Source organism: Lithobates pipiens, unplaced genomic scaffold, assembly GCF_037356315.1.
Source record: "Lithobates pipiens isolate NorthernLeopardFrog02 unplaced genomic scaffold, aLitPip1_a1.2 Scaffold_23, whole genome shotgun sequence".
Lineage (NCBI taxonomy): Eukaryota > Metazoa > Chordata > Amphibia > Anura > Ranidae > Lithobates > Lithobates pipiens.
The window spans coordinates 300,676,789-300,696,816 of record NW_027507785.1 but is presented as its reverse complement, the minus strand read 5'-3'; the positions used below and the strand labels follow the sequence as shown (position 1 = coordinate 300,696,816).

Sequence of the window (20,028 nt, the reverse complement as noted above, 5' to 3'; positions counted from 1 at the left end):
TCTACTAACATGAAATTAGCAGAAGAGGCCCAAAGGGTGGCGCTTGAGAAATAAACTTCCTCTTTATACTCTCATAGTACGTCACTATGTTCGTGTTTGTGGAACGACAATTAGCGGATAGTTCGTATGCTGGACAAAATCCTGCACACGTGCTTTTGATTAAAAAAAATCAGACGCTCGTCGTACAACAATCGAACCGTGTGTACCAGGCTTAAGTCTGGTCCACCTGTTCCACCATAAACCAGCTGCAACTAGGACTGTTTTGACCTCTTCACAGTATTAGTAACTGGTGACCTGTAGTGTTTATTGCCTATCAGCTGTAACAACAAATAACGTACTCTCCCCTGTTAACCTTTTCTAAATTGGAGAGACCTGTTTGCTGTTGTCATTTATTCTCTAATGGAGCACTGACAACTGGGTGCACTGTTGTTCTTATATTTTTGTTGTATTATGACCTGATTTAGTAACGAGGTCTACTCAGTGGGGTTGATTTACTAAAACTTGAAAGTGCAAAATCTGGTGCAGCTCTGCATAAAAAAAAATCAGCTTACAGGTTTTTTTTTGTCAAAGCTTAATTGAACAAGCTGAAGTTAGAAGCTGATTGGCCACCATGCACAGCTGCACCAGATTTTGCACTCTTCAATTCTAGTAAATCAACCCCACTACCCCATAATGACAACGTGAAAACAGGATTTTAGAAATATTTGAAAATGTATGAAAAAGGAAAAACTGAAATATCACATTGGTATAATTATTCAGACCCTTTGCAACAACACTTGAACTTTAGGTGCCTTCCATTTCTCTTGATCGTTGCCTGAGATGTTTCTACACCTTGATTGGAGTCCACCTGTGGTAAATGAAATTGATTGGACATGATTTGAATGGCACACACCTCCATGAAAGGCCTCACAGCTGACAATGCATACTGAATCAAAGCAAAGGCCATAAAGTCAAAGGAGGTGCCTGCAGAGACAAGATTATTGCAAGGCACAGATCTGGGGATGGCTACAAAAAAATTCTGCTGCACTAAAGTTTTCCACGAGCACAGTGGTCTCCATTATTCTGAAATGGAAGACATCTGGCAAACCAGATGACCAAAAGCTGGTCACCCAACCAAACGAATCAATCAGGGAAGAAGGGCCTTAGTAAGAGAAGTGACCAAGAACCTGATGGTCACCTTGACTGAGCTCCACAAATCCTTTGTGGAGATGGGACAAAGTTCCAGAAGGGCAGCCATGACTACAGCCTTCCACCAATCTGGGCTTTATGGCAGACTGCCTAGATCAGTGATGGCGAACCTTGGCACCCCAGATGTTTTGAAACTACATTTCCCATGATGCTCATGCACTCTAGTGTAGACGAACATCATGGAAAATGTAGTTCCAAAACATCTGGAGTGCCAATGTTCGCCATCACTGGCCTAGATGGATGTCTCTCAGTGCAAAATACATGAAACTTGGAGTTTGGAAAAAAGTTCCAGAAGGACTCTGAATGTGAGGAACAAGATTCTCTGGTCTGATGAAAGCAAGATTGAACTGATTGGCCTCAGTTCTGAACATTATGTCTGGAGAAAACCAGGTACTATTCATCACCTGCCCAATACCATGCCAATAGTGAAGCGTGGTGGCGTTAGCATCATGCTGTGGGGATGTTTTTCAGCAGCGGGGACTGGGTGACAGGTCAGGGTTGAGGGAAAGCTGAATGGAGATTTCCTCAATGAAAACCTATTCCAACAGAGCTCGGGACCTCAGACTGGGTCGAAGGTTCACCTTCCAACATAACGATAACAAGCACACATATATAGCAAAGAGAAATAGGGGAGCTAATAAGCTACACGTCAGTAGTTAAGTATAGGGGGAATAAATGAATTCCAATTAACCCTTAAATCAATCGTCACTTCTCAATAAGAGATAAAACTCCTCTAGACTAAAGAAACAATAATTAGGAGGACTGCAGATCCTCAAGAATCAAATAGGAATGATGTGGGTTATATTACAAATAGAAAATGCTGTATTGAAAAAAAAAACATTTATTATAAAAACATCAAACACTTTCACCATTCCAATAGTTAAAATATGACGTTGTTAGCACAGACAAGCAGCTGCAACAAACATGCCTCCATCCCCACACATACACCTGAATCTAAGTATGCAATATGGGAAGTAAGATTGATCTGTGAAGGAATGCCAATCAGTCCCGAGGACCACAATAGCAGTAATGCTGGGGATGTCAGTGTGAAAAACCAGACCTTGGAGACAGGAGCCAAACACAGTGTTTATTTTTCAATAAACCATTTTCTGTTTTTCATATACCCCGCATCCTTCCTTCTTTGATGATTCTCTTGAGGATCTGCAGTCCTCTTAATTATAGATCCTAAGCACACAGCCAAGACAACATGGCTTAGGGACAACTCTGAGTCCTGACTTGAACCCTATTGAACATCTCTGGAGAGACCTTAAAATGGTTGTCCAACGGTCCCCAATCAACCTGAGATTGAGAAAATTTGCAAAGAAGAATGGCAGAAAATCCCCCAGGTGTGCAAAGCTTGTCCCGTTATACCCAAAAAGACTTGAGGCTGTATTAGCTGCTAAAGGTGCTCCAACAAAGTACTGACTAAAGGGTCTGAATAATTACAGTAAGTACATGTTTTTTTTCTATTTAATAAATTCACAGACATGTTTTCACTTTGTCATTAAGGGGTAGATTAATGAGAAAAATACATGTAAACAACTGTAGCGTCAATATTGCCATTATACCGGTTTGTGAAATCAGTCTTTGATGACTTGTAACATTTTGGAATGTATATCTTCCTGTTTGGGACAATAAACACTTTCTTTCTGAACAAATGTACAAAAAGTGAAGGGGGTCTGAATACTTTATGAATGCACTGTATATATGGTATAGCAGTGTTATAATTAAATCTAGTTATTAGGTCAAGTTGAGGGGCTATAAGAACACCTTTTGAGATTTGGGGTGTTCAGATTTCCCTGGGATATTGCCTAAAGGATATTGACATCACTCCCAGCACTACATTAAATGGGGAAAGGTCAAACCCCTGAAAGTTTATCTTTGCTGTCTGTGTACCACTGGGACATTTTTCCTCCATTCTTGTTCCAGAGATGCCAGTTTCTCATCTTTTATCTGTATTTTTGTAATTTCAGTTATTCTATTAATTCAGGCCTGTTTTCTGTTGTCATTTAGTTTTTGCTGACTCGTTCCCCTTGCATGCTGTAATGCCTTTTAACTTATAATCTGGTTTGAGCATGCCTCCTTTTTACATATTTGCAGCTCCTTGTCTCTGGTATGATATGTCATGTTGTGTTTTTTTTTTTTTATATTTGGATTTGGTCAGCTATTCCCCCTCTCCTATATATCTCTGACAGCATCAGACATTAGAGAGAGCTGTTATACGACCCCATAGGCCCATACATCTGACATCATTATGCTATTCTGATACCGCTACGGGACTTCCGGTTTCACTATGCGTTCCATGCTGTCCCTAATGGCATCCATACATCCGCAGCTGCTTCCTGGCATCACTTTGCATTACCTGGTCACTACCCCGATGAGCTCTGCATATGCTCTACAGCTGCTTTCTGCCATTACTCTGCAACACCTGGTCGCTTCTCTGGCGAACCCTGCATATGCTCTTGGGACAGTCCAGTGGTGATCCATACATTGAAGGATGATGTGCCTACTTTTATCTCATCACATGTGAGTGCATATTGTCATTTTAACCTTATATTTTAATAAATATTCACTGTCTTTTCCTTTTCTTTATAATCATCATGTCTAATGGTCAGGTCAAATTTACTAAGTTTAATAATTAGGTCTGTATTGGAATCATATTGTAATGATGTCCATTGGTAATGTTGTATTACTGTAGCACCCATCCCTGAAAAGAACTGCTGGATTTTATGGATCCTCCTAGCCTTTCTACTGGTGATCTGGCCTACAGCTGCTCCAAAAAACTTACTGACCTACCAGCAGTGACCATAACACAGACATCCACTCCGTCAACTTTCCTGGCTCAGTGCTCAAGGGAGAGAGGGTTAGGGGGCTACAGGATAACCAAAAGCAGCAACAAAAATTCCCTCTGTTCAGTAATACCTTTTAGCACAGGTACCCTCAGCCCTTCTCACAGGCTAGTGAACCTTTAAGCCTAGACCCTCAGTCCCTAGTTGTGGACCTTTAACCGGACACCAGAATTAGACTGAACATAACTCTTCTGAAGGTGCTCCCCATTAGTAACCACCTTCCGGTACATAGGTCATATTACACTCCACTTAAGCTGTTTAGGTTTGGGAGAAGACAGGATGCAGAATGCCAAAGATGTGGAGACAGAAGAGGGGATCTGATACACATGTTATGGCGATGTCCAAGGCTATACAGATATTGGAAAGAAGTAATAGGAAAAATAAATCAGGTGTCTGGGACATCATTAGAAGCAGAGGCCAAAATCTGTATACTGGGTTTGATAGAAGGGGAAGGAGTGTTGGAAGACACCCAGGAAAGAAGCACCTACAGTAAAAGAATGGATGGAAATAGTAAAAGATACGATAAAGAAAGAGGAATATATATATAGAAAAAGAGGTAATTATAGGAAATATGAAAGGATATGGAAAAATTGGTGTGAGAGGGGATAGAAGTATGTGCAGGAGTGGAAGGGATGAATGGTGAAAGGATGGTAGAAAGTGGGAATAAGGGGAAGGGGGGGGGGGGGGGAGGGGAGAGGGAGGGAATAATGAAAGAAGAGACCGCTTACTTTTTTATTGTAATGATAGGGGTGTTCTTTTTTCCACTCTGTCTTGACAAGTTCTGTATTTATTGTCTCCTGTTGGGGGTATAATTGTTTAAAAGGGAAGGAGGGTACACATAAAGGGAGTTCTTGATGTATGTTTTGGGAAACATTTGTATATTTTGTGGTTGTCTATTTCTTAACTCAAATAAAAAAAAGGAATTGATTAAAAAAACTACCTTCCGGTATTTCCAGGCCCTAGCATAGACTAGGTTCCTATCCTTTGGCTTGGCCCTAAAACTGTGTCTTCCCTAGGCAGCAGGCCTGGGGGACAGAGGTAGCCTGGGAGGCAGGAGCACAGAAGGCTAAAACCAGGATCCCTCACAATAACATACTCTCCAGGCAAATCCTGGGGGCGAAGGACTTTTGTAGGTCTCCTTAAATCTAGATTTTTTTTTTCCATAATTTTTTTCATTAGGTGTTTTTCAAGACAATAAACCAGTGTATTGTAGGCAAATAACAGTAAGTGAAAACACATCCGTGAGAGTATAGGAACAAACAGTAAAAAGGAAGGTTACAGTATTATAAATCACATGCCAATTACAATATACTCTTCTCAAACAGGTATCCCAAAATGATTGTCATGGCTATGCAGTAGTTTTTGTCTGTCAGCTTACCTCTCCATGTGTTCAGATTAAGAGGCCAGCCACTCTCACCTGGCTGCTTAAATAATCTCTACTCAAAGCATGGCCTCACCTCAGCCCCTATCGGGGAACTCCATATTAACCTGCGCACTGCAAGCCAGTCCTGCTGATCAACTATTGTGATTTGGCTTCCGTGTGCTCATTGCTCTTATGTCTGATTCCAGTTACCGATCTTGGCTTGTTCTCGACTATCCTGCTTGTGACCCTGACCTTTTGCCGTGTTCCTTGTCTATCCTTGTCTGCTAGTCTCCCCAACCTTTTGCTTATCTCTTTACTATCCCTTGTCCTGGGCTGCTGCTTCCTCTCTGTCCTCCTGTAGCCTACCGGGAGCTGGGAGACCCTGGGGGCCGCGCCTTGGAGTCAGTTGCAGCACAGTCCATCCTCACCACTGGAGGCTCTGGTGAACACCTGCTGGCTCTTAGACTCTGTGCCCTGGGGAATATTATGCTCTAGCTCCCAGTGGGATCAGTGTTGGTCTGCAGTGGACCTGCCTTCCTGAACCACCCAGAGTTCCATCCGCAGCAGTCAGCCATAGGGTCCATTATCTTAGTGGTGCACTCCTGACTCCAACAGTGTGCATCTGTCACCTGGACTCAGGTGACCTGACAATGATGTTGTATATGAGTTCTCATGACATAGCCACATGAGGAAGCCCAAAGTGTGTGCAATAAAGGTGTGCCTGATACCCAAAGGTGTTACAAGGCTAGGTTCTACAGAAGCTTTGCAGTGTTGTACTCCAGGGTCTCTGTCAACTAGAATCCTTTAGGAGTTGAGATGGGTTGCTGCAAATGGTGTATGCATGCCTGGGAAAAGGGGGTGCTCAGGCAGAAGGAGGGCCAGCTATACTGCCTTATTGCTGACAGGTATGGATTCCCCTGCAGCACTGCCAGCTTCTGCAGGTGTAATTGGTTTTAGAATCTGCACCCCCTTCAACCCGCTGTTGGCCCTCCCCTGTGTGCCCCTTTCCTCCCGCAGCGCTGTCAGCTTACCCCCCCCCCCCCCCCCCCGGCAGCTGCTGCAATCAATCAGGGGTATGTTTCAGGATGGAGAGTGGGGGCCAGAAAATATGTAATTTACCAGCCCCTTCCTTTTCTGGATGAACACCAAGAGCGATTGGTCCAGATCGTTCCTTTGTCCAGTCATCACTAAAGCATAGTAAACATTGTAAATGAACAGGAAGCCTCCAAGCTTTTCCTATTCATTTACTGTCCAGGGCAGTAAATAAATAGGCAGAGAAAGGGACTTATGAATCTCAGCCCTCAGTCCCTTTCTGTTTCAAATGTAACTCAAAAGGTCTGTTTAGACCCCTGATATTTTAACAAAGGCCCCTTCAACAGGGCATTTAAAACATTAAAAAAAAAAAGTTAAAAAAAGCAGTCAGCATTTGTATAGCTCTTCACAGACAGGCAGCGAGGAGGCATATTGCCTCCTCACTGCCTCCTTTAATGCCACACTAGCACACTACAACTGTGTACTTTGCACACCGATGCGGGGTGTTTGCAGTGCTATTCAATTGATTGATGAGGGTATCATTTCTGCGGAGCATAGCATCATGGCCATGGCATTTTATCAAAAATAACATTTCATTTTTATTGGGGGGGGGGGGGGCTTCCTGTCAAGTAGGCTGTACAGGGCCCCCGTGATTTCTAACAGCATGCCTGGGTACAGCACTGGGCAAAGTGAAGTCAGACCAGAGCATTGGGACTTCTGAGGATTGATGACCATTGGTGTCTTCTTCAACACAACATGCATTCAGTACATTAAACATAAAACTTGCAGAAGCCCAAATGATAAGTATGCAGGACAGTGACAGGGTTCAGGGGGCCAGGAATCTGGTGGGAGTGATGGCAACAGAGTGGGTATTAATTCATGCTGCAGGAGATAACAGAGGAATTTAGTCTTTAGCTCTGATAACATTTCAGATTGGGAACATGACCCAACTAACAACTCACATACTCTCCTGGCAGCTGTCCACCTCTCATAATGCTGAGATATATGAATAAAGCACAGAACACAGATACATGAATATGTGTGCAGAGCATTATCTTTTTAAATGATAATGAAATTAGTTGTCTGTCTGAATCTTAAAGGCTGGTTCAAAAAGAAAAAGTTGACCTTCTAAAGAAGACCATGGGATCCATTACAGTCTAAACTGCCTGTAAAAAAAAATCCTGCTTACTTTAGGACCTTACGATACATTTTCGTATAAGCAGTTTTCCTTGCCTAGACACAATTCAAAAGAAACTTGCCAAAAATATGAAAGTTGGTATAGCTGACTCGTTGATGTTATAGGCTATGGGCCTGTCATTCTCACTCCCTCTACTACTCAGTATTATTATAGTACAGGATTTATATAGCGCCGACAGTTTACGCAGCGCTTTACAACATTAGGACAGACATTACAATACAATACAATTTAAGACAGGGGGGATCAGAGGGCCCTGCTCGTTAGAGCTTACAATCTAGGAGGGAGGGTGAAGTTATACAAAAGGGTAATAGCTGTGGGGGATGAGCTCATGGAGAAAATAGTGCAGTTGTTAGATGGAGGCAGGATAGGCTTCTCTGAGGAGGAAAGTTTTCAGGGATTGCCTAAAAGTGGATAAATTTGGAGACATTCTGACAGATTGGGGTAGTGAGTTCCAGAGGATGGGTGAGGCTCGGGTGAAGTCCTGGAGGTGGATATTGGAGGAGGTGATGAGGGAGCTATAGAGCAGGAGGTCTTGGGAGGAATGAAGTGGGCGATTAGGTTGGTATTTTGAGACTAGGCTAGTGATGTAGCTGGGGGCAAAATTGTGGATGGCTTTGTAAGTAAGTGTTAGTATTTTGAATTTAATTTGTTGGACAAGTGGCAGCCAATGGAGGGATTGGCAGAGAGGGGTAGCAGACACTGTGCGGTTTGTAAGGTGGATGAGTCTGGCAGCAGCATTCACGATGGACTGAAGGGGGGATAGTCTATTTAAAGGTAAACCAATGAGGAGGGAGTTGCAGTAGTCAAGGCAAGAGATAATCAGGGAGTGAATTAGGAGCTTTTTGGTTTCATTGGTTAGAAAGGGACGTAATTTAGAGATGTTTCGGAGGTTGAGGTGGCAAGCTTTGGAAAGTGATTGGATGTGGGGCTGAAAGGAGAGTTCAGAGTCCAGGATAACACCTAGAACCCTGACATGTGAGGATGGGTTGATGGTTGTGCCATTGCTCTTGACAGAGATGTCAGGGGAAGAGGTACGTGGGGGAGGAAAAATTATAAGTTCGGTTTTGGACAAGTTGAGTTTGAGGAAGTGTTGTGACATCCATACAGATATGTCTGTTAGTAAGTTAGTGATGCGTGAGGAGACTGATGATGTGAGTTGAGGGGGTGGAGAGATAGATTTGTGTGTCGCCAGCGTGGAAATGATATTGAAAGCCGTGAGGGGCTATCAGCTGACCCAGGGAAGAGGTGTAGATTGAAAATAAGAGAGGTCCAAGAACAGAACCTTGGGGGACTCCTACAGAGAAGGGAAGAGGAGTGGAGGAAGCAGAATTGTGCCACTGAAGGTGCGTTGGGATAGGTAGGATGAGAGCCACTGAAGAGCACAGTCACGGAGACCAAGGGAGTAAAGTTTTTTGAGGAGGAGGGGGGTGGTCAATTGTGTCAAAGGCAGCTGAAAGGTCCAGAAGTAGGGGTACAGAATAGTGTCCGTTGGTTTTTGCAGTTAGTAGGTCATTTGTGAGTTTTAAAAAAGCAGTTTCTGTTGAGTGCGAAATCCAGATTGAAGGGGATCAAGAAGGTTATTTTTAATGAGGTAGTCACTCAGTTGGTTGTAAACCAGGCGTTCAAGGAGTTTAGAGGAAAAGGGGAGCAAGGAGATAGGGCGTAGGTTGTTAAGATTGGTAGGGTCCAAGGACGGCTTTTTAAGTATGGGGTGACTAGTGCAAGTTTTAGAACATTGAGGAAAATGCTAGAGGTGAGGGAGAGATTGAGATGTGAGTTAGAGAGTGTAGGATAGAGTCAGATGGTGACCGTAGTGTTTGAGGGGGAATAGGATCCAGGGGGCAGGTGGTTAGGTGGGTGTTAGAAAGGAGTTTAGCAACTTTGTCTGTAGTGGCAGTTTTGAATAAGGGGAGTGTTAAGCGTACCTGTTGTAATGGGGTCTTAACTGGGGGGAGATACCTGTAGAGTGGAGATTTCATCACGGATTGTATCAATCTTGTTTTTGAAGTGATTAGGAATCTCCTGGGCAGTGAGTGAGTCAGTGGGTGGAGGTAGTGGAGGACGAAGTAGAGAGTTGAAGGTAGAGAAAAGTTTACAGGGACTGGACGAGGTGTTAATAAGAGTTGTAAAAAAGGTCTGCTTGGCAGTGTGGAGGAAAGAGAAATATTTTTGGAGGGCAGATTTGTATTGGTTGAAGTCTTTGAGAGACTTAGTCTTGTGCCACAGATGCTCAAGTACGCGATTACGTTTTTTGAGAATTCTAGTGTCATCTGTTTGCTAGGGTTGTAGGGGTCGAGGCCTGATCCTGCGTGTAGTGAGGGGAGCGAGCTTGTCCAGGGTGGAGGACAGGGATTTATTGTAGATGGAAGTGGCTTGGTTGGGGCAGGACAGGGGAGAGATTTTGTCATAGAGGTGGTCAGCAGCAAAATAGAGGAGAGAAGAGTTGAAGTTGCGAAAGGGTGATGGTTAGGCGATTGGAGGGAAAGGTGTTGGAAGACAGGGAGAGAGAGAAACTAATAAGGTGATGGTCAGAGAGAGGAAAAAGATTATTTTAGAAGTTGCATGGAGTGCAAAGGTGGGAGAATACAAGGTCAAGGGTGTTGCCATCAGAATGAGTAGAAGCCTGTACCCATTGCTTCAGATCAAATGAAGAGGTTAGACTAAGAAGTTTAGAAGTAGCAGGAGTGTTTGTATTAGCAGGGATGTTGAAATCACCAAAAAGGATTGTGGGAATTTCTTAAGAGAGAAAGTAGGGTAGCCAGGCAGAGAACTCATCAAGGAAAGTCGATAATGGTCCAGGGTCTAATGGTCTCAGTAATAGATTCCTGGGTAGAACAAGCATTCAGGGTGAGAGTTCTAAATTTATAGATTGGTTAGGATAATGCCGCGTACACACGACCAGACTTTCCGTCAGACTAGGTCCGACGGAATCAGTCCATTGGCCAAATACGACACAAGGGAAGCTATTGGCTACTGGCTATTGAACTTCCTTTTTTAATCCTTTTCTAGTCCTGTCTTATGTCATCACGTTCAAAATAGCAAATAAAAAAAATAATATAGCATATACAATTGCGACATGAGTCATACTGTAATTGAATGTCATTAACCGCTTGCGCTATAGCCGAATGACGGCTACAGCGCGGTCGGCTAGTTCTGGGAGGCCATCATATGACAGCTTCCCGTGATTCCACTCACCTACTGTGGGTGTGCTCTGTGATCAGTGTCCTCTGGACACTGATCACAGATTGAGGTAAAGAAGCAACCAGCGGCTCTTTACCACGTGATCAGCTGTGTCCAATCACAGCTGATCATGGATGTAAACAGAAGCCGGTTATCAGCACTCCTTTCCTCACGCTGACAGCATGAGGAGAGGAGAAGAGAGCCGATAACCAGCTTTTGAAAAAAAGAACATATACACTGATAACCAGTGCAGTCCCACCAGTGCTGCTAATCAGTGCCCCCTTATCAGTGCACATCAGTGAAGGAGAAAAAAAATTACCTGTTTGCAAAATTTTATAACTATGAAAACCTTTATTGTTTTCTTTTCAGTCTTTATTCGTTTATTTATCAAAAAATAAAAACCCATTGGTGGTTAAATACCACCAAAAGTAAGCTTGATGTGTGAAAAAAAATGATAAAAATGTAGACAGCGCTGAAAGCTGAAAATTGGCTGAAGGGCAGAAGGGGGTAAAAGTGCCCAGTAGCCAAGTGGTTAAAAATGACCTTTCCTTTTCAATTTGCAGCTCTGTAATTTTCTGTAAAATGCAATATGGCTACCTGGAGGTGTTCTGTACACCTGTGTGCAGAACGTCCCCAGAAAATTCATTTCCTTCTTGTGTGATTGGCTCACCGATTTTCCCAGAAGTCTGCACTAAGATACAAGTCAGATTTCCATCATCCTCCGGCATCTCATTTTTGGTGAGATACTCCCAATAGGAAATCACGTCTAAAAGGACGCAGATCCTGCAAATTTCCTCATTACAGCCCTGCAGGTGCAGCAGCCGGTTGATAATTATGAAACAACTCCCTTTAGATTTACTTTTCACATGGACACAGACATGTTCAGAATAACAAAAGGTAGAAATCTACAACAAACTTTGTTTAAATCCTTGTAATGTACATACTGTAGATCACCCAGAGGCAAATATTTTTTTTTTCCCTTTAAAGGAAGTGGTACAGCTTGTAGGGTGTATGGCGAGCCTAAGGGTCGCATTGTGATCATAAGCCAAAATAAAAACAAGTCAATCTCCTGTACATAAGTGTGTAGCCTGATGAGGGGGACGGGACAAATAGCTAGATAAGCGATTATAATTTAGGCATTTGTGAGTGTATTTTATCTTGTTTTAATAAACATTGTGGGATAATGCACTAGGCCGGTGCGCCCTCTTTTGGTTGTTTTTTTTTTTTTTTTAGTGCCATTGTGATCACCACTGTAAGGGGGGCATTCTTCTCACCGATTACCAATGTAAGGGTTATTTTCCCACTGACCTCCAAAAAAAATGGTTTTAGTAGGGGAATTATTTGAAGGCTGCCTTTAGGATAAAAAGTTTGGTCAAGGCTGCCTTAGATTAAAAGCTCCTTGAGGGCAAGGACTGATGTGTAACTATTATATCCACTCATGGTACAATATCGTCAACAGCTGAACTATAAGAATAAATAAAAGAATACGTAATGTAGCATACTTTGCATATTTGACACCAAATCTATATGAAAATTATTTTCTGTAATAGTAACAAAATAAAATAAAAATAATTAAGGTCAGAAAAAAGGTAGATAGTGAACATTGCATTGTTCCTTGCAATTAGTGAAGGGACTGGTGGTCAGAGGGAAACAGGCCACCTTACATTGGTAATCATTGGGAGAATGGCCCCATTACATTTGTGATCTGTGGGAGAAGGGCCCAATCAAACTGGTGGTCATTGGAAGAAGGGCCTCATTACACTAGTGGTATGTGGGAGAAGTTTTGCCTTTAGGTATGCTTTAATGATGTTCAGAGACATTCCCAGTACAGCTTCGTTTTCGGTGTCTGGTTCTTTAGTTATTTGGATCTTACAGAAAGTTTTATTCTGTGTGTGCAGAATGGACCCAGCCACACTAGTCTTCTGTAAACAGGAAATGAAAAAGCTTAACATGATGTATTTTGTATGATTTCAGGCTGAGTGAGAAAAAAAATCTAATTTCCGGGGGAACAGAAGGGAAGGGATAATAATCATGAATGACGTGGCTCAAAAGGCTGAGGTAGGTACAATAAATTTGCCAAACATGAAAATGGATGTATAATAATAATTTAGAGTAGCATTTTCACTTTTTAAAAATTACTGTATTCATTTTCTTTCAGAAACTGATATGTGTAACGAATCACTGAAATTTTACTAACCAAAACTGAAATGAACATCTAGGGAATCCATAGTACAAACCAATGTGTACATAAAATATTTATACGTACAGTACATACAGCAGGAAAAATAAGTATTGAACACGTCACCATTTTTCTAGGTAAATATATTTCTAAAGTTGCTATTGGCATGAAACTTTCACCATGTCTTTAACAACCTATGCAATCCAGAAAGGGAGGTGCAAATAGGCATGGAAAGCCAAGACACCAGCTGAAATCTATCAGTAATTAGAAAGCAATCCTGCCCCATGTCAGTGCAAATTAATATCAGCTGGTTCAGTGTCAACCGATGGCCTATAAAAAGGTGTCTCATTACCAAGGTGTCACACAAGAAACATCTCATGATGGGTAAAAGCAAATAACTCTCTCAAGACCTTTGAAAACCTTATTGTTGCAAAAAATACTGATGGCATACAGTAGGATTTGTAAACTTCTGAATGTTGCAGTTGGAACTGTTGGGGCCATAATCTGGAAGTGGAAAGAACATAATTTCACCATAAACCGGCCATGACCAGGTGCTCCTTGCAAGATTTCTGACAAAGAGTAGTGAAAATAATTATCAGAAGAGTTGTCCAAGAGCAAAGAACCAATTGTGGAGAGCTTCAGAAAGGCCTGGAATTAGCAAGTACAAGTGTTTTAAAGAAAACAATAAGTAATGCATTAAACCGCCATGGCCTGTATGCGCGCTCACTGTACAAGACTCCATTGCTGAAGCTTGTTTAAAGTTTGCTGCACAACATTTAGACAAGCCTGTGAAATACTGGGAGAATATAGTCTGATCAGATGGGACCAAAATTGAAGTCTTTGGATGCCATAATACACACCATGTTTGGAGGTCAAATTGCGCTGCACATCACCCCAAAAACACCCCCCCCCCATACCAACAGTGAGGTTTGGAGGTTCAAATGGCACTGCTGCACATCACTGCAAAAACACAATACCAACAGTGAGGTTTAGAGGTGGGAACATCATGATGTGGGTGGGGCTGTTTTTCAGCATACGGTACTGGCAAACTTCATATTGTTAAAGGAAGGATGAATAGAAAAATGTATCAAGACATTCTTGATAAAAATCTGCTGCCATCTACCATGATAATGAAGATGTAACGAGACTGGACATTTCAGCAAGACAATGATCCCAAACACAAAGCCAAGGAAACTCTCAATTAGTTTCAAAGAAAGAAAATAAAGCTGCTAGAATGGCCCAGCCAATCACCCGACTTGAATCCAATAGAAAATCTATGGAAAAACTAAATATCAGAGTTAATAGAAGAGGACAAAATCACACCTGAGCAATGCATGCGACTAGTTTCTCCATACAGGAGGTGTCTTGAAGCTGTCATTACCAATGAAGGATTTTGTACCAATATTAAATACATTTCAGTTAATTTCGGTCAATACTTTTTTTTTACATTTTGGTCAATACCTTTTCCCTGTGTCATTCCATTTTTATTACACTTGACTTAATTTCTGAACGTATTTGATTTGGTTTCTTTGTGTGTATGGATTGCATGTGTTGTTATCGACGTGTGGTGAAAATTTCATGTCAATAGTACCTTTAGAAATATATTTACCTAGAAAAATGGTGATGTGTTCAATACTTATTTTACCCACTGTGAGAAATGTCAGAATTGGTACAGTTTTCATGTGGTTAAATCAGCATTTTTTTGGTAGAAAACTACTTAAAACCCCCAAATATTATAGTTTCTTAAAGCACAGACCTTGGTGAATAATATGGTGGTTTCTGCCATTTTGTATGTCACATGATATCTGTGCAGCCCTTTATCATATGCAAATGTTCAGGAATAATACATTAAAATTAATTTTATTTTACACAATATAATACACTACCACAATATAGTGCCCTCTTTTTTTTTGTAAAATAGAAAAGATGATGTTGTGTCAACTAAATGGATAAATAACATGCCAAAATTGTATACACCTGAGAAATTGTAACAAACTACGGTACATAAAAAATTTCTTAGGCTACGCTTTAAAAGTCTTTACAGGATGTCAGTGTAGAGTTAAACATGAATGATGGCCCTAGAACAGTGATGTCAAACCTTGGCACCCCAGATGTTTTGGAACTACATTTCCCATAATGCTCACTTACACTGCAGAGTGCATGAGCATCATGGGAAATGTAGTTCCAAACCTTGGGGTGCCAAGGTTTGCCATCACTGCCCTAGAACTATTGCATGTTCCTCCGTCTCCTCTGTGTGAAGTGATTCTGGCCATTTACTGTGGTCTTATGCCCCCTTACCTTATGGGTAATAGAAGAGCGGGGACTCACTGTGGGGGGCTTTCTTGGTACCGCAAAAGTGACTGGGCAGCCACTGAGCCACTTGGATCAGATACCAAGAACATAGCTGCAAATATATATTATATATATATATATATATACTGCATGTAGTCAAAGAAGTCGCCAAAAGGTTCTTCTCCAGAAAGTTTTAGTAAATCAACCCCATTGTTTTTAGCTCCATAGTACTGGGACGAAAAGAAGGAAGTCACAAGTGGTAGTGTTCAGTAGGGGTATTGGGCCCCCTTACAAGTATTTTGTAATTGTTTACAGATTGTATTTCAGGTGTGGTAATACTAGACTTATAGTCTACATATGCACACAGGAATGTAATTGGAAAGGGTGCATGTGGGTTTTGATATACAGTATGCCAATTCTCAGACACCATTAGGGAAAAAATTTACTAAAACTGATACAGAAAATCTTGCTCAGCTGTGCATAGTAATCAAACAGCTTCTAGGTTTTTCTTTTTTCAGAGCTCTTTTTGTCAAAGCCGATTGGTTATTATGCACAGTAGCACCACATTCTGTGTGCATAATTTTAATTAAATTCCCCCCCATGTATATCTTTTTTTTTCTAATACTACCACAATGCTCTGTATCATGCCACAGAATTGTGTGCAGCTGCATAACAGGTAAGGCACAAGAGTGTACATATTGAGTTAAAGTGTTACTAAACCCTCAACAGTAAAATCAGTTTGTATATGCAGTAAAGCGTGTTTGTTATACTGAGGAACCTAAGGGGTTAATCCTCTGCACTGTGTAAAAAGGCTGTTTGATTCGCCTGCTCTGATCCTCCCCTTCTTCCACTTTCCCCAATCTCTCTGCTGATAGAACAAACCTGTGGAGTCAATCTGCACATGCTCAGTGTGGTGTGTATTACTAGAGGTTTTTTTTTGTCTTGAGAGTGCATGTGATCAGCACTGGGCCAATCAGGGGAGAATGAAAACTCCTCCTACAAGCTTTAACCAGACACTGATAGAAGTCACAAGACTGCTATGTACTGCTCCTGAGAAAAGGCATTTAACAGTTTAGGTTTACTAAAATAATTGCATTTACATGTTCTGTGAGAGGCCAGATATAGTGAATACAGGGCCCTGGGCTTTGTAACACTTTAATGAATTGCTAGTTTATACATGGCAATGCTGTGGCCTTTTCTGCTATATATGTGTACATCTTCAAATAGTAGTTATTAGCCTGAGGGTATTTTATGATTGCCATAAAGAGAGGCAAACAAAAATGTAGAAAATAAGTCTGGTATTACCACACCTGAAATACAATCTGTAAACAATTACAAAATACATGTAAGGGGGCCCAATACCTCTACTGAACCCAACCACTTGTGACTACCGTCTGTTTTGTTCCAGTACTATGGAGCCAGAAACAATGGGGTTGATTTACTTAAAGTGATTGTAAAGGCAGAAGTTTTTCGATCTTAATGCATTCTATGCTTTAAGATAAAAAGCCTTCTGTGTGCAGCATCTGCACCCAACCTCTATCAAGCGATGTCCACGAGGGAATCGGCCATTCGGAACTATTCCTCCTGATTGGCCGAGACACAGCAGAGGCGCCATTGGCTCCCGCTGCTGTCGATCAAACTCAGTTAGCCAATCAGGAGAGAGAGGGGGCAGGGCTGAACCGCAGCTTTGTGTCTGAATGGATAGACGGAGCTGCAGCTCAGGTTCCCCCCATAGCGAGCTGCTTGCTGTGGGGGTACTCAACAGGAGGGAGGGGGCCAGGAGCTCCAGACAGGGACCAGAAAAGAGGAGGATCTGGGCTGCTCTGTGCAAAACCCCTGCACAGAGCAGGTAAGTATAATATATTTGCTACTTTAATAGAAAAAAAAAAAAAACAAGACTTTACAATCATTTTAAACTGGAGAGTAAAAAATCAGGTGCAGCTCTGAATAGAAAGCAATGAGATTCCATTTTTTTTGCCAAGGCATTAGTGAACAAGGTGAAGTTAAAAGCTGATTGGCTACCATGCACAGCTGCACCAGCTTTTTCACTCTCCAGTTTGAGTGAATCAACCCCATTCTGTAGTACTCAGAGGCCAGCAAATGCTTTCCCAGGTCAACCAATGCTGTCCAATCCCACGCTGGCTCAGGAGTTGCACTCTAATTTTCCACTCCAGCTGTCAGAGTTGTCTTCCCTGGTCAAATTCTCAGATAGGGCCCACAAGCTATACACTGTCAACACTGGAAAATGCCATAAACCAACCCCACCAGTCTCAATCCCAGGCCCTATCTGTTATCATTTTGCTTCAAAGGAAAAGCTTCTTTTGCCTCCTGCTCCCAGCCAGGGTTAGTCACACTCCTCCAAGGGGGAGCCTTAGTTCAAACTACTTACATATTTGTATAATCTTTCTCAAAGTAAGAGTAAGGAGGAGCTCCTCCTCACTTTGTCTCTCTACCAAGCATAGAAGCGCCTGGCTCCCTACATATTTTGCAGCCTGGGAAATCTGTGACAACACACTCCCATAGCAATGACCATCTCTAAAAAGGCCATTCGGACCAAGTACAAAGTGTAGTACCCAAAGCCAGTATCCATCTGTTCTGGTCCATCTTCACGTGAATTCTGATTGGTTACTGCAGATCACTGCTCTTTGCACTTAGCTATTTGTTCCTTGCGTTGTTTACTTCTAATGAGAACTGAAGAAGCAGCTTGGATAAACATCTTTATTACAAAGCTAGTCCAACTGAATGTGAATAACTACTTCTAGCTACTTCAGGCTGTACTTCTCACCTTGAGAAGTGGCTGCTGTTTAAGAGGTTTAAGATAACTGCAACAATTACTTCTATAAGAAACAATGAGATATTGCATGTTGGTATAGAATAACATAATACTCTTCAAGTATAGACATTTATCTTTTCAACATATTTTTCATTCTCATTGAGTTTTTCTTTCTCATCTGCACCCCAATTTATCTTCCAGCTGATATGTCCTGGACTTAAAGCTGAACTCCAGGTATAATCTTAACTGCACACTGGCATTGGTCCAGCTTGGACAAATACTAATATGCAGATCACATACCAGAAGAACGGTTAGGGAAGCTGGCAATCACTGTAGTAGTTGGCAATACTATATGATCTTCCAAGTCCTGCGCCAAGTGGCACCCTCTGCACATACAGAGCAGGGAGTCGCTCATTTGGCAAGGCTGCCATTTACAGAATGTCTTGTATTTAGTTTAAATAAATAGACGGTGTTCTCTGAATGAGATGGAAATCATGATGTCACTACCCCACCTCTCCGATCAAAGAACATTCTTTATTTCTCCTCCACCCCCCCCCCCCCCCCCCTTATCAATAGGCTAATGACATTACTAATTAAAGCGGAGGTCCACCCTAAAGTGGACCTTCCGCTCATTGGAATCCTCCCCCCCTCCGGCGCCACAATTGGCACCTTTCAGGGGGGAGGGGGGTGCAGGTACCTGTACAGTACAGGTATCTGCACCCACTTCTGGCGTAGATTCTGCAGAAAGGAACGCCCCTTTCAGCAGAATCTACGCCCCTTTCCGAAAGTCCCCCGCTGCCCGCTGGGAAACACACGGATCCCAGAGACAGCGGGGACCATCCTTATTGCGCAGCGCGACTCGTGCATGCACAGTAGGGAACCGGGAAATGAAGCCGAAAGGCTCCACTTCCTGATTCCCATAACCAAGATGGCGGCGGCAGCACCCGAGAGGCGATCGAGGGGTGGGCTGGGCGGGTAAGTGTCCTTATTTTAAAAGTCATCAGCTGCAGTATTTGTAGCTGCTGGCTTTTAAAAAAATAAAAATAAAAAAGGCGGAACTCCCACTTTAATAGAGCTTTCTTTACATACCTTATTTTAGACCCATTGATGTAATTCCTGGATCTCTGTGCAAAACAGACAGATCATGGCCTGTGAGTAGAGCTGTACATAGATTCCTGAAAACATCAGCATGCCCTAGATAATGCCCCCCTGCCTGTGATTCAAAGGACTAAAATGCACTGAAAAAAAGGGGGTTTTCCAGTTCAGCTGGGGAGGAAATAGATAATTGATACTGGACATCCTCAAGCAGGAAATGAGACTGGCTCTGTCTCATTTTCTACAGCTTCTGATGCACATGGTGAGAAGCTCACAGTGTGCAGTGCAATCAGAGGCAACAATTTTAGCACAGGAGAGGAGCCTGCACTACTGTGCAAGGCTGAAAGTAAGGCCGGAGTTCAGCTTTAAGCAGAATTGCAGAATGAAAGCACAAGCCCTGCTACGGACTCACTTCTACTATCCATCTTCTACTGCCTAATCTGTCACGCTTTTCTGACTTTTCCTGTTTTTCTCATCTTCAAGATTCTGCTCTCTTCAACTAAGCCTGTCCAAAAATGCTACGTCCCCAAGCTTGAAAAGGGAGATGTAATGAACAAATTTGAAGCCATGCATAAAGCCAGAGAGGAGAGGAGCCAGAGGAAAACCACAGAGGAGAGACAGCGGAGGAAAGAGCAATATAACAGAGAGAAAATCTGGAACAAAAGGAAGCAAGAGGTTCTCTGTCCAGATAATTCACTCTTACACTAGTGTGTTTAGATGAATTAGATATCATTGACTTGACCATGGGACAAAGTACAAGAGCACAACTTGACTGCTTTTTTACAGATCACAGAAATTCATTAAGTTAATTTTATTTTGGATGGGGGGTGGGGGTGTGTAAGGGGTTACATTATCCTACATTAATGCACCACATTTACT

General features: G+C 42.2%; 2 protein-coding genes across 12 annotated transcripts in view; one reads left to right on the top strand and one right to left on the bottom strand.

The window, feature by feature from the left end:
- The window catches only part of FUBP1 (far upstream element binding protein 1), a 114,576-nt gene that overhangs the window by 25,749 nt on the left and 68,799 nt on the right, over positions 1-20,028 (bottom strand). The gene's annotated exons all lie outside the window — the stretch shown is intronic.
- The window catches only part of NEXN (nexilin F-actin binding protein), a 77,381-nt gene that overhangs the window by 21,695 nt on the left and 35,658 nt on the right, over positions 1-20,028 (top strand). For 5 of the 7 annotated variants that reach the window (XM_077450411.1, XM_077450404.1, XM_077450410.1 and 2 more), the window contains exons 2-3: positions 12,785-12,868; positions 19,633-19,824. In XM_077450411.1, the coding sequence (XP_077306537.1) occupies positions 12,842-12,868; positions 19,633-19,824 (219 nt within the window). In that variant the 5' untranslated portion in view covers positions 12,785-12,841. The remainder of the gene's footprint in view (positions 1-12,784; positions 12,869-19,632; positions 19,825-20,028) is intronic. The other 2 variants (XM_077450409.1, XM_077450412.1) reach the window with 1 other exon arrangement.